Here is a 17,473-nt window from a genome sequence, read left to right on the forward strand (position 1 = left end):
CTTACTGCTGTGACAAAGTACTGGTTTGTGTTCAGAGCAATGTTTAAATGGTGCACAGTATTGCAAAAAAAATGCTTTTATGCTTTTAAAGGGGGAAAAAACATGAAATATCTTAGTTGGGGCTCGTAATACTGAGCCTTGATTCTGCAAATGCCTGGAATTCTACTGTAGAGTGGAGCACCATTCTTCCAAAAGATATTCCCCTACATGTTCCTTTTGAAACACTAGCAATCTTTGTGACAAATCCCTTGCTATCCATGCCCCAACAATGCACCCTCATTCAAAGGCACTTGGATCTTGTCCATTTGCCGTCTAAATCCAGATCATTAACAGCTGTGCCTTTTTTCTACACGCCACAGAGCACATATCGCATGTTAAAATGTGGGGAACAAGTAACTGACCTATAAGGAAACTGTATTTATGCAGTAGATCAGCCGTTTTTCTGAGTACTGACCTGTGACCTCGGCCCTGGTTTCTGTAGGCACTCCGGAGGCGTGGCGGGTGATGATGTCCCTGAAATCCGGGCTGCTGGCCGAAAGCACCTGGGCTCTGGACACCATCAACATCCTACTGTACGACGACAACACTGTGGGCTCCTTCACCCTCACCCAGGTGAGATAGACCCACACATCTAGGGACAGCTACAGTGCTCATTACTAGCTCAGTAGTTCAGTCCTAGCTTGACCAGGATACAGTAACCCGGAATCTCAAAAGCATGTTTCCACAGTAACATGCATGTTACCATGAGTAATGACATCTAGTGTTTCCTCCCTCTAGTTGCCTGGTTTCCTGGAGCTGATCGTGGAGTACTTCAGAAGGTGCCTGATTGAAATCTTTGGGATCCTGGAGGAGTATGAGATTGGCACTGAAGGCCAGAAAACCCTCCTGGGCCCACTTCCTGTTTCCACGGAGGAGGAAGCCGCCACCCCCGAACCCGAGAGCCAGTCACCACCTGAGGATGTCGAGGAGAAGAAACCAGAGGCGGAAACAGAAGTGCCCTCTGTCTGCAACTCGGATGAAGTCGTCGCCGTTCCTGCGGAGAAGAAGGAGGAAGAGGAGAAGACGACGTCTGAAGAAGTGGTGGTGGTGAAGGAGGAAGCTCAGGAGGTCGAGCAAGGGGACGAGGCTGCTCAAGAGCCCCCGCCCAAGCAGGCCAGCAAGTACGACCGCCTGCCCGTGAAGGTGGAGGAGCGGGAGAAGGAGGAGGACCAGGTGGAGGACCGCTCGGAGCTGCTGGGCCAGGTCACCGCGTTCACCAGCGGCCTGCTGCACTGGGAGGCAGGCGGGGGAGACTCCACCAAGCACATCCAGACCCACTTTGAGCTGCGGACCGAGGTGACCGGAAGCGACGCCACAGCCCAGGGGCCCAAGCCCAAGCCCGGAGGGACCGGTCCGAGTGACGACGCGCAGGAGAAGGAGAGGAGCGTGACCGCCACCATAGACGAAGTTCTGGGCTCGTGGGCCGCGGAGGGGGCCGACGGAGACATCGCCGCGTTCCCGATGTTCTCGTTCGCCGACCGGCCGAGGCTGGGCAACCTGATGGTGATCGAGGACGAGCCCCGCTCGTGGGACGAGGCGCCGCTCTCGACGGCCGAGCCCTGGCAGGACGCCCTGGCGCGCCGCTGCGTCTGCGTGTCCAACATCGTGCGCGGGCTCTCCTTCGTGCCGGGCAACGACGCCGAGATGTCCAAACACCCGGGCCTGGTGCTGCTCCTGGGCCGGCTGGTGCTGCTGCAGCACGAGCACCCCGAGAGGAAGAGGACCACCACGTCGGCCATGTTGGCGGCGGCGACGGCGGCGGCGGCGGCGGCCACGTCGCCCGGGTACCAGTGCGAGGAGGAGGAGCGCGGCCGGGCCTGCAGCAAGGACGAGTGGTGGTGGGACTGCCTGTGGGCGCTGCGCGAGAACACGCTGGTCACGCTGGCCAACATGGCGGGCCAGCTGGACCTGTCGCTCTACCCGGAGAGCATCTGCCTGCCCGTCCTGGACGGCCTGCTCCACTGGATGGTGTGCCCGTCGGCCGAGGCGCAGGACCCCTTCTGCTCGGCGGGCGCGCTCTCGGGCGCGCTGACGCCGCAGCGGCTGGCGCTGGAGTGCCTGTGCAAGCTGAGCATCCAGGACGCCAACGTGGACCTGCTGCTGGCCACGCCGCCGCTCGGCCGGCACGAGCGGCTGTTCGCGGCGCTGGTGCGCCACGTGGGCGAGCGGCGCAGCCAGGTGTGCCGCGAGATGGCGGTGGCGGCGCTGGCCAACCTGGCGCAGGGCGACCCCGGGGCGGCGCGCGGCGTGGCCCTGCAGAAGGGCGCGGTGCCCGCCCTGGTGGGCTTCCTGGAGGACAGCGTGGCCATGGCGCAGTACCAGCAGGCCCCGCACAGCCTGCTGCACGCCGGCCAGCCGCCGCCGCACCCCGAGCCGCCCAGCGTCAACATGATGTGCCGCGCCGCCAAGGCCCTGCTGGCGCTCGCCCAGGTGGAGGAGAACCGGGCCGAGTTCGTGCTGTACGAGAGCCGGCTGCTCGACATCTCGCTGTCGTCCGTGCTGAACTCGAGCGTGGCCGGCGTCATGTGCGAGGTACTGTTCAAGCTCGGCCGCTCGTGACCGACGGCGGCGGTTGCCGATGGGGTGTAAAGATCGCAGCGTCTCGCAGATGGGGAATGGGATTATATTTTTATTTAAAGAGAAGGAACGCGCAAAACAAATTGTTTTTACATACAAATGAATATATAGAGAATATATATAGCTCTTTGCCCCATTCACAATCTTCATTTGGGATTTTTAAAAATAATAATAATTTTAATACAGATATTTAATACTTGGTGTTTTATTTCTTTTTCTATTCTTTTCTATGTGTTTGTGTTTTGCTTTTGTTTCTTTTTTTTTTCATTTGTTTTAACCAAAGTTGGATGATAGGTCTGGTAGTTTGAGGGTATTTTGCTCTTTAAATGTTTTATAATTGTGGCTGTTATTTTTCTGTGGGGCTTTTGTTTGTCTGTTTTTGGGGATGCAGATTTATTTAAATTGTAAGACATGTTGTAGATAGAAACTCTTGCCATGTGTTTTAAGACAAAGAAGAAAAAAAAGAAAAAAAAACTCAAGATATACATGTATCCAGTTCAGAGGGGGAATACGCATTGTGCAATAGGATGCAGTCTGGCTTGTTGGAGGGAGAGGGGTAAATCTAATGTGAATTAATATTTTATTGACCACAGGCAATATTTTAAAACATTTTGACCACCAGTATTGTACTGTAGAGCCGTACCAGTATAAGAGCAAGGGTTTTTCTTCTATTTTTTATTTTTTTTCCCCAAAGCGATGGTGTTCTTGCCAGACTCACTCGCTTCCCTGTAATACGCATGATCACAGACAGCCGGCTGAACAAGTGACCGTCTCTCTCTCCGTCTCGGTGGCCCTCCCCGTTGCCCCTGCTCCATCCTACAGTACCCACGAGCCCCTTTGTAAATATGATTTTTTTGGACATGCAGCAGGGGCCCTTTTAATGGTTATGTTTGTCCTTTTTTTAATCTCTAAGAGACGTGGTATAACACAAGTGATGACTTGATGAATTGATTATAATGGTTATTATTACTATACTGATCGGTCACTGAGCATTTTTGGTGACTTCTCTTGGGGTGAAGGGGGGGGGGGGGGGAGTTGCCTCTTCACCTCCCCTGTTGCTGTTACACCATGACATGTTAACAGGTGTGAATGGCAACCTCCGTCAAGAAGGCTGTTTTTGTGTTTGTTTGTTTTTATTTTGTTAATTTGTTTTGTAAACCAATGGCAGACCGTTTAAAAAAGAAAAAGAAAAAAAAATGTCAAGGTGATATTTTATTCTGGATGGACTCCTGACCGGTGGTCCAGAATGCTGTTGATGCAGAGAAACAATAGCAGAATGACTTCAACATGCAAATTCCCACAAATGTAAAGTCTATGTAAACTCTTTCTCCATTTGATTTGAAGACCATTGTTTATTCAGTATAAAGTCTTTATACTACATGTTCCACATGTTAAAAAGTAAATGTACATGAAATCTGGTTTAGCACTGTGACCATGATTTTTGAGTGGTTTGTGTTGTATTTCGAAAAAACAAACAAAACTAGAAATGCAATTCCCGAGGAATTACACGAGGGGATGCAATCTGCTGGGTAGACTTTTATTTTGACAGACAGGAAACACTTCTATACTATGTGTAGTTCAGGGAGAGCCAGAGGCAAAAGATTCTATAGTGGAGCTCTGTTCTAGAATCTTTGATTAAAAGTGACAGTTGGATTCACAGGGCAGTGTTCTAACTAGACTGGGAACTGAGAGTTCTGGCCCATTATGACATCACATTCTCCATTAAAGTCTATGGGGGGAAAATGTACTTTTAATTACAAATATCTCAAAAAGTATAAACTTCTCAAAAATGTCAAATAGATTGTCTAGTAGATATTTGGAAGATCTACGGAACGGTGTTTCAACCAAGTTTGTATGTTAAGCGGTTCGGGCTGAATAGCGCGCACAAAAAGGTAAAAAGAATAATAATAATTATTATAACTAGAGATGTAATTCCAAGGAAATTACGAGTGCATGAAAATGCAAAAATGGTGAGGACTTTTATTTTGAAACAGTTGTGGGTAGAGGAAACAGTTGAACAGGATATGTACTCTTTAAGAGAGCCAGAAAGCCTGAGACAGAGAGTTGCTGCCAGGTGGCTTTGAACACCTGGCTTAAGATTCTAATTGCTTAACGACTTCATTGTGATGTCATAATCCAATGTTAAGTCTATGGGAGAAAAAATGTTTTTAAAAATTCATATAAAATAAACGATAAAGTTTTCAAAGATGAAATTTACATAGCTGAAGTCACCTAAGTAAGACCTACGCAGCGCAGTTTGAATGAAGTCTCTACGTCGAACGGTTGAAGCTGAATTGAACGCACAAAAAGTGTGGAAGAAGAATAATATCGATAATAAGAATAAACAGTATAACAGTAGAGTGCATTTTCATGCACTCTAATAATAAGAAGCGACCGGATTTCAATAGAGGGGATGCATCCCCTCTAACAAAAGCGATGCGTGTCGAAATGAATAGTTCATCAATAGCAATAAGAAAATTGTTTGATATAACTTTTGATAGTTTTATTAAAATGCTTTGCATTTTAAACCAGCAGGGAAGCTCATGACAAACACGCAAACTTTGGATATTGATAACTGAAAACATCATAACAAATTATTTATAGCCGTGTTGCCCAGCCCTAGTTTCAAACACATTCAATGACTCCATTTGAAAGAAAGTGATTTTTAGATACAGAATTTATTCCACATAAATACACAAAATGAACAGTGCTAACCATCACGGATTTATCTGGCCTAGTCCTACACTACATCAATGTAGCATAGAGAAAAGAAAAAAACCCTCTACCCTTTGGCTGACTGAAAAGGAGAGTTCACGGTTCTGTTTACATTCACACACAACACTCACCCAAATTCCTAGTATCTGTGGGGGTGAAGTGGACGGCGCGTTTGTCTGGCTTGGAAAACTCTCCTAACACCTCCGTTATGGTGTCAGACCCACACATCTAAAGTGCTCATCTCCACCCTCTGGCCCACCCCACCAACCCAAGTCGAGTCTCACTCCTCGTGCCGCGGTACCAAGCGTTTGCGTGACAAATTCATTTAACCCGATTACGTGTGCTGCTGATGTTTTTCCTGTGCGTTTAGAAGTCACAAGCACCATTCAGACATGACGCGAAAAAAAGAAAAAAAACCCAGTATTTTCGTGCCTTGCGCAACCATTTCAAGAGTTTGTTTTTCGGCCCTCTTCGAACGTCTGGCCCCAGAATGGCAAGCTGCCGGTGGGGAGCATCTGACTCTCTCTAATTCCAGGTCGTAAAGGACAATTAGCCAAATCATGTGCTTATTTAAACAGCACTAGAATTCTGATTAAAGGAGCCAGACGACTGGATTTAGTACGGTAAATGTTTACTCCGTTCATGCCATAATAAACACATACATACACACAAATACTCAAAGCCATCTTCTGCCACTTTAGCACTGTATGTTCTGAACAAAAATCAGCTCTGTATGACCCAATTTGGCAAGTTGATGTCCAAGGTAAAAAAACAGGAGCAAGAAAGAGCTCACAACTCCTTAAATAACACAAACACAAGGCAAAGAAATCCACAGCCTTGTGGTGACCATGACCTTGTGACCTCACATTCCTTTTGAAATCAACCTACAGCGGGAAGAAATGATGCGCCACACTGTGGCGTACTGGCGACATCTTTCGCTGCTTCCCTTCCTCAGCACAAATAATGACCCTTCGGTCCAGTCCCTCTGAAGTCACCACCTACCAGAGGCTTTGAAAGTCTCGCTTTGCGTGTGGAGGGATCTCCAAAGGGCACAGTGTCTTTCAAGAAAAACTGGGTCACCATGTTGTCTGACTTAATTTGACCTCAATCAGGTCAATTCATGAGAGAGCGTGTCTGTGTCAAGTCCTGTTAAATCAGTTTTCTTATGTCGCCGTAGCTAAGGTTCAGGGCAGGCGTGAACCCTATGATTTGGTACCGAAGACTGTGTCCCAATCCACAGGCTCTGCGTTGGCTTCTTCGTTTTTTGGGATGGCTGGTACGGAGGACTGCATCTTCTGTCTAAACTCTGACAACTGTAACAAAGAAAAAGCGGATGGTTTGTGTTGTGTATAATAAATAATGTGTACAGCAGTAAATGTTTTCAACTTGCTTTAGAGGAATCAGAAGAGGAAGACTCCCAAATAACCCTATGTATTGTAGTAAAAGACAAAGTTAAAGGATATGCAGTCAATACCTTGTTAACAATTTTATGGTTGACTGTACGGTTAAAAACAATAAATGGCTGCTCTACAGGGAAATGATGAGAACCTCACTTGTTCAGCCTTTCATTTGTAGATTAGAAATAGTTATTCGGCCCTAAAAAAAAAAGAAAAAACAAGTGTTTACCACCTGTTACTTACACTGCGGACGCCCATGACTTTCCAGACAGCAAAACTCAGCAAGCCTACGCCACACCAGGCGTAGAGAGAGCCCCATCCCAGAGCCCGCAGAGCCAGGGACGCCCCACTTTCAGGCACCGCCGCTGAACCCACCAACCCCTGGCAGATAGGACAAACGTCATGTGTAAAATTACAGGTTCTTTGTACAGGGTAGTTCAAAGGGGGATTCCACTCCATGCCCCCGTATGTACCAATTCATATGACCAGTTTATAGCAATGAGACTTGTCATTTTTATTTTCTTTTTTCCAAAATCAGACAGGTTTTTAAGCTCATTTTCACAGAAACATTACCTATAACAGACAAGGCTGTAGAAGAAAATAGCCAACATGACCCGATAATGGAAAAAGAACACGCCCCATTGAGAACAAGCCTTTTAAACATTTTAATATAATTACTGTGTGCGGTTTTTTTTTCACATGCTGCTTATTAAGTTAGCTAATATTAGAACTGGGCGAGACCCAGCCACAATTTGTCTGAAGGATGGTGAGATGTTGATAAAGGTCTGAGAAGCAGCAGTGGAACCATTATACTAACTCTGGTAAGGCATTTTGTTGTTCCTCTCAAGTCATGAGGAAAATAAAAATGACACTACAAAGATTTTTCTTTAATATTCCTTGACTGCCCATCTAGAATCATTGTGAACTTGGCATAAGGACAAAATATAATTGATATGAAAAGCCATTCTGACATCACTGATCCAAAGACCAACTGGACAGGGTTTGAGGGTGGTGACTCATTGGGGTTTTGAGTTCTTTGCTACTTCATAATTCTGTGCTACTCACATCTTTTGAACAGATTTTGCTGTCTGATATATCCAGGACTGTCATTGTGACCTAACAGATGCATACCTACGCTCTAAATCTAATTCAGCCATTTTAGGAGCTACAATTAGTCAAGACGTTCAAAGAGATGGACCCAAAGCTTAAAAATAGAAGGAAAAAGCAACTTGGAACACTGCAAAATATACTGCAAATGACATTTTTACAAAGGTTTAAGATTGTCATTGTGTTAAGTTAAGATTGTGCAACCCTACATTTTCTGAGGATTTGCAGCTCTATGCTCACCCATGTAAACTAGTAGGCTATATCTGCATTACTACTACATTGACATTGTACTAATTCCTATTTACCGGTAAACTTTGAAGTGACCACAGGATCAGCTGATCACTGTTTTGCAGGAAGGCTTTCCCAGTTACTTTTAGGACTGCCTGCCAGTTGTGTAACCGTTTTGGAAGATCTTACAGGTCCTGTTCTTGAATAACCCAAGCTATCATGACAAGTTATATGTTTCAGCATCCTTGGTTTGAAGGATGTGTCTGGGTAATTATCAGATGTCTTATTTAACAACCATATTTGAAGTAGCCCAAGCAAGCCAGTTATGGATAGTAATGTCTTGAACCATGCTTACATGTAGCATAGAGTGTGCAAGTCTTCCAGGAAAGGGACAGAGAAACTCTTCAACTTCAGTTACAATGAGAAGGATTTTCTACATCAGTGGAATTCGTATTTTGGCTGGACAGGAAGGTAACGTATGCTTTCATTGGATTTATAGTGAATTTAATTTGTTTGAAGTTCCACAGTTCCCGGATTTTATGCTCCCATCCCATGTTACACCAAATCATGTTAGATTCATTTCATTTCATGTTCAGTTCATTTAGAATAGTCTATCCGTCTAGCAAAATAACTTTCTACCAACATTTTTTAACTAATCACATGCCAGCTAGCTTATTACCAGCCTTTGACCTGGAACTTACTGCATTTCCAGCAGTCAAATTGAATGGTGACAGTCAACTGATAAACATCACGCCTGACTGGCGGTCAGTCAATATTATTCACGATATGTCATATAGCCTACCTTGCCGAACCACTTAGGACTCTTCTTCTTTGCTAGTGCCAGGCTGGAGCCAAAACCCGCAAACATACCAGCTGTTGCCACAGTGGTTAGGAAGGCAGCACCTGTGAAATGACGGTCAAGGTTGATCAATGTGTACAATAACAAAAATGGGCTAACATTACTTGATAATGAATATGGGAAATGTACTCTGCAGCTTGATTAACACTGCTTACTGCGTTAAGTAGATTATTAGCACAAATCAGAGAAACGTTACATTAACCGAGTCTTATCAAGAAGGACGACTTTACATTGAAAGCTAACTGGACGCTTTGGCTAGCGTGGACAGGATACAATTTAAGACAGCAGCAAGCAAATATAACACCAACGCAGAAACGGGGGTACATCGTGCTTTTCAAAAGTCATCCTTAATCACCTTTTAATAACTGCATGTTCGATTCATCAACCTCTTCTGCCATAACTTGAGGGTTGACTTTCAGTGGCGTGTGTTCTCTCTCAGCTGTCATCTTCAGTGTGTTCCACAACTAAAGACGTCCGTGCAGAACACTTGAAACACGATCGTAGTTCCGTGTGTTTCTGTCCGTTTTACTGATGCTGCTGTGCAGATAAGATAGGCTAATACATATTCAAAAATATTATATAAATATATCGAGGGTGGGCTTCCTGTGATTGTCTGTGTGAATGAGAATTTAACTAAATGTGTGGGTAGTAAGTAGCCTAGGCTAATTAAACATAAAGTTAGTGATTGGTTTGGACATTTCTTGTCTTCACGCTTCTTCAATGAAATCTATTCTTGGAATATTGACAATACAATATTTTTTGGATAGTAGACTAACTGAAATTGGCAATGATTAAATTTGACCACAACAAACGCATCCTACGCAAATAATGGTTGGGCTCTGCCTACTACATTTCCAGTGGTTCAACGCGCGGGGTTTGCCTGACAGGCAAGACTCAGATATTTGGTGGGCAGTAGCCTATACGTGAAGGTGGCGGGCTGCCTGCTTTCGCGGTCCTCTGTCTGGAGTTTCCACCCGTGAATTAATGACAAAGGTTCAGCTCCATGTTGCAGTTTTCATGCATTGGTGGAAATTGTATTCTTTCGCGCTAGCATACTCTTGCAGCGGACAACACGTTTTGTTTTCTTATTTACGGAGAGACGCGCTCTGCTGTTCCTTGCATGGATGTTGCATTTGGTGGCTGCATTGTATTTGATTCGACGGATGTTTCAGTAGATTTCAACTGAAGCAGGGTATCATGCGATGTAATCTGTGGACATTTCCTGACCACTTCTCCTTGGCTGTCAAGGGGTAGAAGGACACGTGAAGAGCGTGTTTGTTATTTTTCAGAAACAACACGAATTCTGGTCTTGGTTGGATATGCTATTTGGGGGCTGCTTTTACAGTGCTTGTGTACCCTACATATTTTATTTGATGCATGCTAAATAACGTCGACCTATGATTGGATTTGCAGTCAGTCTGTCGCCAGAAACCAATACGAAATTCATATTTTGATTATCCGACACAGGAATCGTTTAGTTCAATAGCCTAGCTTAGCCTACCTGTCATTGTGAAGGCAAGTTGTTCTCTTTTTGTCCTTTTCCCTGCTAAGTTCATAAGTCTACACAGTTTCACGTGCGAAACAAAATGTAGCCTGTAGGCTAAAATTAAGCACTGCCTGAACTTATCGTGAGAAACGATTCCTTTTTCTTGAGACCTCTCTCAATTCACCCTTCCGAAGTTAGGACACGCGTCTATCTCTTCCCTTGTTATGGTCTCCAGTCATTGCCCTTGAATTCCTGTCTGTTTGGGCCTCGACATCAATAGACAGATGCATCTCGGAGTTGATGAGTCCGTTCGGGAATGTCAGTACAGTCAGGTCTGCACGCGAAATTCATCGCCTATGGAGACGCCACATAAGAAGATCTACACAAGAAAGTGGCGAGTATTCCCAGGACGGAACAAGTTCTACTGCGATGGGAGGATAATGATGGCAAAGCAGACTGGTGTCTTTTACCTCACCATGGTTCTCATCATGGTCACCAGTGGACTCTTCTTCGCATTTGAGTAAGTGACTGTCGAGAAGATTTGCATGCCCATGCACAAATACTCTATTGCATGTTTACCCTTATTTAGAAAGGCCTACATATGGTTTACCCACACATGTTCTGCAGTTAGAGTAGAAATTAGTTTGACCTAAAAAAAAATAAAAAAAAAGCTATTTGACAAGGTACTGGGTAGTCTATATATCTACATACAAACATGCTGCAGGCTTGCCAATTAGTCAAAGGACAGTTTCCCCTTTCTCATCTCCCCTCTGATCTGCAAACACTTCCACACACTTTCTCACTTTGTCTCCTATCAGCAATACAGTTGCTGTAGGATAACCAAGGCAGTCACCTGGCCTTTTTGATGTAAACATTTTGCACTAGAGCTTCTTCTCACTGTCCCTCTGGATAATATCAGCACACAGCCAACACTGCTGGATGTTCCCATAGATACCTGACTTCACCACTCTGGCCCTTCAATACTAACTATTGTAATCATATTAAAGTGAAAAAGTAAAATTGGTTAGCCCCACATTTTTTTAGCCACTAATGACTAACTTGTGTTCCTACGTCAGAAACTAGCTGGACACTGATGCGCAATACCATCCAAGCTCTCAGGAAGCTAAAGTTTCCAACAAGAAGTCTTGTGATGTCTTTATTACAGCCCTGCTTAATACAGAAGTAAGCCACCACATTCAGTTGAGTCAGCCTGTAAAGGGGATTTTCCTGGGTCCCAGGAGTGTTTTTTTGATGAGTCTTTGTTCATGTCGTCCACTTGGCTCACAAGAAGTTCTAGTCTCTTACATTGGCCCACTAACAATGCCAGTTCTCTGAGGGGAAAGACTTAATACATTCAGTCCATAATGACATGACAACTTCTGGTGCAGAAACTATGGTTTTAAAAGTAAATTGAATTTGACTGCTGCATTCAGCACATTGTGTTTGATGGTCTATTTCAATATAATATAGGGTGCATGACGAAGAATGTTAAGATCCATTGCATGCAGTCAGGAAGACAGTGGTGGACTCTTATCCTGTTATCATGAGACTGAGCCAAGTTTAGAAGGAGGGTATGGGGTGTGTGTGCGACTCAGATCTAAGCGTTATTCCCCTCCCCCTACCTCTCTCCTTTTCATCTTTCATACGTCCACATTCCACACAACTTCCCAAATACGACACTCTGCTGTTCTCGTTTCCATGGCAACCTTTTTCCAGCAGCTTTTGTGTGTATGTGCACGCTCTGCAACAGCCAGTTGTCACCCCAGCAACCATGAGCCCGCCACCCACCCCACCCCACCTCCCCATCACCCCCCTAGTTTTAATCTTTTGCGGTCAGAGGAGACTCATTGTTTTAGGGGACACTCCATAAAAGTAACTATGTCCCCCCAGCCATCTGACCCGACCCTTAGGAATTAACCGTGTAAAACATCCACCCACGTGGTGGAGGCTCTACAGCTACAGCAGTCGGAGGCTTGTGTCAGGGAGACTGGACAGCGGTGCTGTGGTGAGACACATGAGTGGTCACAATGTTTTCCCTTCTTGGCTGGCTTGAACGACTTTGATTGTCTGGGCTCCAGCATGGAAGTTTGTCCACCAGAAAATGCCCCGTTGGGGGAGAGGGTTTGATTGATGTTTTGCCCTCGAGGGAGGATGTTTTTTTTACTCTTTGCATTGACCCAGCAGTAGCATGTAATAACATTTCGATGTTGATTAGTTTTTGATGACTTTATATCGGGGGAATCTTTGGAATCTGGGGGAACAATGACGTACTCTATGGGCTTTTGTCTGGCCAAAAGCTAATTAAATGTTGATTTGTTTGCATGACATTCTATCTATGAGATCTCAGAAGAAGATACAGGCCCTGCGGGAGCATAGCTACAGTGGGTGACAGACAAACAACAGCCAGAGGCGAAGTGTCTCTGACTCACACCCTTGTGTCCTTGTGTAAGAACATCTCTTTTCATCAGGCCATCTCTTGCTGTGTGCCAATTTGTTTGTAGGCACTCTACCATGCGTAGCGTGGAGATAGCTCTCTCGAATAGCAAACAGACAAAACATTAATTAGCGGTGGTCCAGACACAGTCATCAAAGCTGGTGTCTCCCTGGGATGTATGGTGCTATTTTGAGCCCAGGGCTGATGGCATCTTGCCTCTAAAAGCTAATTCGATTTCAGGAATTCAGTTGCTTAGAGCTTCACTTGCCAACTGTATGGAGAAACAGCATTTTGGGTGTTGTTGTTTTTCTTTTAGAAAGCTTAACAACGCTCATGGCTGAATCTGAGAGGAGGATCATTTTGAGGAAACTGAATCTTGGATTCTGTCTAATCTTTGATTCCTCTTTATGTGTGATGCAGGACTGTGCTGGTAAACTGATTGGTTGTGTGTGTCATATTGGGTCAGCTGAGTATTCACCATACCTCAGTGAGAAATTCCGCATATTTGGTATTAGTCATGAATGACTTACGGCCGTAAAGATGCTGCACTCAGTTAAAAGTTCAAAGGAATATGAAACTGAAGAGTATCTAATCTTTCTGAGACTATCTCAGATCTAGCCACAATTGAATCTTATGAGAAACACCCGCAGAGAATTATAGGAATCTGTCCCTGGAGCCAAGAAAAACAGGATCTCAGTCCACTCTCTGTACCCCATGTACAGCAGCTCCAGAAAGCTGAGAAAATCTAGAGCAGGGAACTCTGGTGATGCGTGATTTTAACTTTGGTCTGACTTTGCTTTAAATATAGCTCACATTTCAAGCCATGTGTAATGGAGGATAGACTGGCAATCATGCAAATGTACATACATGTGGCAATGCATAGTGTGTGTGTGTGTGTGTGTGTGTGTGTGTGTGTGTGTGTGTGTGTGTGTGAGTGAGAGATGTATGTAGTCTTATTAATATTTTACAGATGAACATACTTTGCTTTGTCATACTGTAACTGACTTTTGAGTCATCAAATATCAAGTTATATTAATATCAAGTTGATATTAAGTTATACTGAGATGGGAACAGATCACTTTTGGTGTCAACAAAGATTGCACCCTCCGAAACAGGTTTGTCAGTGCAATTTGAAATACAAAGTATAAGTCTCTTGTCCTTATTCACATCCATAAGGAGTGTAAAGCTACACATTTTCGTACGGGATGTTCAACAACTGTCAATCAACGGTAGGCATTTTCTGCTTGCGGACCATGTTTCAAATTCACGTTCCTACATCAACATTAAGTAGCGTACCGTAGTTCAGTTTTGTCAATTAACGTCAACAACGTTTGGCTCCTTTTCAAAATACTATTCCCATTGAGTATCCAAAAGTATTGTCAGTGAATTCTAGGGCAGCACTAGCTACAGGCTTACTGTACCGAAAAAGAACCGAACCGTGACTTCGGAACGCACAGAACCGTGATTTTTGTGTACCGTTACACCCCTAACGTCCGTGGTGTAGATGAAGAACAGAAGAATAAGAGACACTGGTTGTTTTTTCTCTCCACTGAGAAAAACTAGATAATCACGGGCATTCCATTTTTGGGTGAATTTACCTTGAAGGCATTCTTGAAAACCCTGCCATTGTCCAACACCTAATTACATTAGTGTGTACCCTGATGTGTTTAGGGTAAGTAGTGTTTTACGAGAGCTAAATGTGGTGTAATTTGAGTTAATGTGCGTCAGGATGTTGGACTGTGTTATACGGTTACAACTGTTTTCCAGTCAAGTGTGGTCAGTTGTGACATTTCCCACTGGGCCATCAAATGAATTGACTGTTATAAATGAAAACATTAGTGGTGAGTTCAAATTCAGCAAACATTGCCAAACGTTTGTGTGTGAACATGTTTTTCTAAACAGTTACATTTTTAACAATTTAGTGATAACATTCCATTGTAACGGAAATTGCATTGTTACTTTCGTCAAGCCCACGTCCATTGAACTACCTTCTCAGACTGTCTGCAGACATTCGCTTATGTTTGCGAATTTTAATGCACTTCAGTTCTTGAGATAGCCTATTAATAACTTTAACCCACCTCCTAACGTGCATTAGTGCTTCAATGCCAACACAACTGTAGTAACACACCAGTTCTTGCAGGTTATCCTCCTATCGCTGGACCTAGTTCATCTTCATCATGGTTTGAAAGCCAACTTTGTGCCCTTTTAATGTTATGTTTTAACAGCAAACAAACATCTTGTTTTGTCTGTTTTAGACATTAAGAACAGCAGAAATCTCACAACTGGAGTTACACTTAAACTGTCGATCTCTGGGTGAGGCAAATGTCCATATTTTCACCATATCAGTGTCTGCTCTTACTTCCTGTTCCCCTGCAGCTGTCCGTTCCTGGCGTCGAATCTGACCCCTGCCATCCCAGCCATAGGAGGGGTGCTGTTCTTCTTTGTGATGGGCATGCTGTTGAGGGCGAGCTTCAGCGACCCTGGCGTGCTTCCTCGGGCCACGCCAGACGAGGCGGCAGACCTGGAGAGACAGATAGGTAGGCCTGACCTCTCCTCTTTTTTGCCTTTTATTATGACAGGACAGTGAGGAGGCAGACAGGAGAGAGAGAGAGAGAGAGAGAGAGAGAGAGAGAGAGAGAGAGAGAGAGAGAGAGAGAGAGAGAGAAACCTTGCAAGGCAAACCTTGCAGCCCAATATGTATTGACATGCCACAACCTGAGGGACATTGAATGACCTACTGTATCAAGACACACACACAGACACACAGACACACAGACACACAGACACACACAGACACACACAGACACACACAGACACACACAGACACACACACACACACACACACACACACACACACACACACACACAAAATCAACCCCCCCCCCCACACACACACACATACAAATATTTGATCTATTTTAAGAACTGTGTTGCTATTGTACTACTGTACACGTATTGTACTACTATTGTACTACTATAGTAGTATTGTACTACTATTGTACTTCTGTTCTGATTGCTTTGGCAATATAAGTATACCCCTTGTCATGCCAATAAAGCACATTCTATCTGAATCTGAGAGAGAGAGAGAGAGAGAGAGAGAGAGAGAGAGAGAGAGAGAGAGAGAGAGAGAGAGAGAGAGAGAGAGAGAGAGAGAGATGGGGTGGGATCGGGAAATAACACGGGTCGGACTCGAACCTGCGTAGCCATTTGCGTCACAGCGCCCCCCTAGGTTCCTAACTCTCCACGCCAAGCTGGTGTGTGGTAAGCATTTTGGTGCATAATGGCTGCTGTGCATCATTCACCCAGGTAGGTGCTACACATTGGTGGTGGAGAGTGAGTTTGGGCATCTAGGAAAGCGCTATGTAAGATGTTGTTGTTGTTGTTGTTGTTTTTGTTGTTTTTGTAACCTCTGACTGCAACTGCCCCCTGCTCAGAACATTGTCATCTCTTATTTTTGTGCCCACAATACAGGTTGTTTTTATTGATCAAAGAATGTGAGAAGGTTCCTAGACCTACGCAAGAGTTCAGTCTCAAGGTCTTAAGATAATTTTAAGATAATTAGTCACTAACTTGGATTACATTTTAAGGTAATTGTTTAACACATTTCATTTCACTGTTAGTAGCTGTTGGTTTGCATTTTTCAGCTACACAGTCATCGAATCCCATGGCTCAGATTACATTCCACAAGCATGAATATGAAGGAAAATGTAACTTCATTTAAAGGAAGAATGAATAGTGCAAATCCTAACAGTGTGTGTGGATAAACACTCTATAGCTTTGATGGCTATTAGGGTTGGGCATCGATAACCGGTTCCGTCTTGGAACCGGGTTTAACTTATCAATTCCATCGACATCGTACGTCTTTTTTGTTATCGATTCCCTTAACGATTCCCTCAGCCTGCATGACGTCGGACCTTTTCCGGTTTTCCTGACATTTTGTGTTACTACCTACACGCCCTCTGCGACGACTCATACTACAAGTCAAATCGTGTAAGGGTAGTAATACCAGCAATATGTTAAAACATTTGTCCGTGAAGCATGGGATTAAGCTCCAAGAGTGTCATGTGTTTGACAGACTACGGAGGGGTGCTAACGTTGCCCGGTCCAGGGCTCCAGAGTGCATATGCGCCTAAAATGTTTAAGAGTGTGCCTGAAAATAATTCTAGGTGCACCTGACGCTGCTCGGGTGAAAGCATACGTTTCCTTCACAAGTTTTAATTGTAGACTATGCGTGCAACTTTGCCAAACTGTATATAAGTAACCCCCTTGGCCCGCTCTCTCTCCCTGTCCCTCTCTCGTGCGCGACACCCGCCCCTCGACATGCACATTCACAATCGTGAAAGCAATGACGCATAGAAGACAACTAGCGACATTATAATTAATTTCGGTTAGCATCATAGCGTAGGCTACTGCACAAATTTGATTCAAACTCTTGCATTCAAGTTGACTGATCATCTCAATGTTTTCCAACTCTAAGACTCAAAAGGGCCTGTCCCAAGGAGACAAAGTATTAGCCTACCTTGCAACTTAAACACACGTGGGGAAACTGAACAGTCCAACCAGTAGACTATAATAAGCTAGCCAACTATGCTACTTTGTTTACAATTTGAGGCTTCAAGCCGACAGCTGAA

At 44.5% G+C, this 17,473-nt stretch overlaps 3 protein-coding genes across 5 annotated transcripts in view; 2 read left to right on the forward strand and 1 right to left on the reverse strand.

Annotated features, from left to right (window-relative positions):
• The window catches only part of arid1b (AT-rich interactive domain 1B), a 70,485-nt gene extending 66,451 nt beyond the window's left edge, over window positions 1-4,034 (forward strand). For both annotated transcript variants that reach the window (XM_062551288.1, XM_062551289.1), the window contains 2 exons: window positions 482-612; window positions 778-4,034. In XM_062551288.1, coding sequence (XP_062407272.1) covers window positions 482-612; window positions 778-2,598 — 1,952 coding nt within the window. In that variant the 3' untranslated portion in view covers window positions 2,599-4,034. The remainder of the gene's footprint in view (window positions 1-481; window positions 613-777) is intronic.
• A 1,244-nt stretch (window positions 4,035-5,278) lies between these two features.
• tmem242 (transmembrane protein 242) lies at window positions 5,279-9,401 on the reverse strand. Its single transcript, XM_062551290.1, has 4 exons — window positions 9,278-9,401; window positions 8,866-8,966; window positions 6,972-7,109; window positions 5,279-6,644 (listed from the first exon to the last, which is right to left on the reverse strand). The coding sequence occupies exons 1-4, from the start codon at window positions 9,366-9,368 to the stop codon at window positions 6,534-6,536; spliced, it is 441 nt and encodes a 146-aa protein (XP_062407274.1). The 5' UTR covers window positions 9,369-9,401; the 3' UTR covers window positions 5,279-6,533.
• A 450-nt stretch (window positions 9,402-9,851) lies between these two features.
• The window catches only part of zdhhc14 (zinc finger DHHC-type palmitoyltransferase 14), a 23,353-nt gene continuing 15,731 nt past the window's right edge, over window positions 9,852-17,473 (forward strand). For both annotated transcript variants that reach the window (XM_062551292.1, XM_062551293.1), the window contains exons 1-2: window positions 9,852-10,928; window positions 15,219-15,379. In XM_062551292.1, the coding sequence (XP_062407276.1) occupies window positions 10,693-10,928; window positions 15,219-15,379 (397 nt within the window). In that variant the 5' untranslated portion in view covers window positions 9,852-10,692. The remainder of the gene's footprint in view (window positions 10,929-15,218; window positions 15,380-17,473) is intronic.

This window comes from Sardina pilchardus, chromosome 12 (genome assembly GCF_963854185.1).
Source record: "Sardina pilchardus chromosome 12, fSarPil1.1, whole genome shotgun sequence".
NCBI lineage: Eukaryota > Metazoa > Chordata > Actinopteri > Clupeiformes > Clupeidae > Sardina > Sardina pilchardus.

Coding starts and splice junctions, on each gene's coding strand:
- tmem242 (XM_062551290.1), bottom strand. CDS start 9,368: ATGACAGCTGAGAGAGAACACACGCCACTGAAAGTCAACCCTCAAGTT. Junction 8,967..9,277: donor GAACATGCAGTTATTAAAAG/GTGATTAAGGAT, acceptor GTCATTTCACAG/GTGCTGCCTTCCTAACCACT. Junction 6,645..6,971: donor AAGTCATGGGCGTCCGCAGT/GTAAGTAACAGG, acceptor TCTTTGTTACAG/TTGTCAGAGTTTAGACAGAA.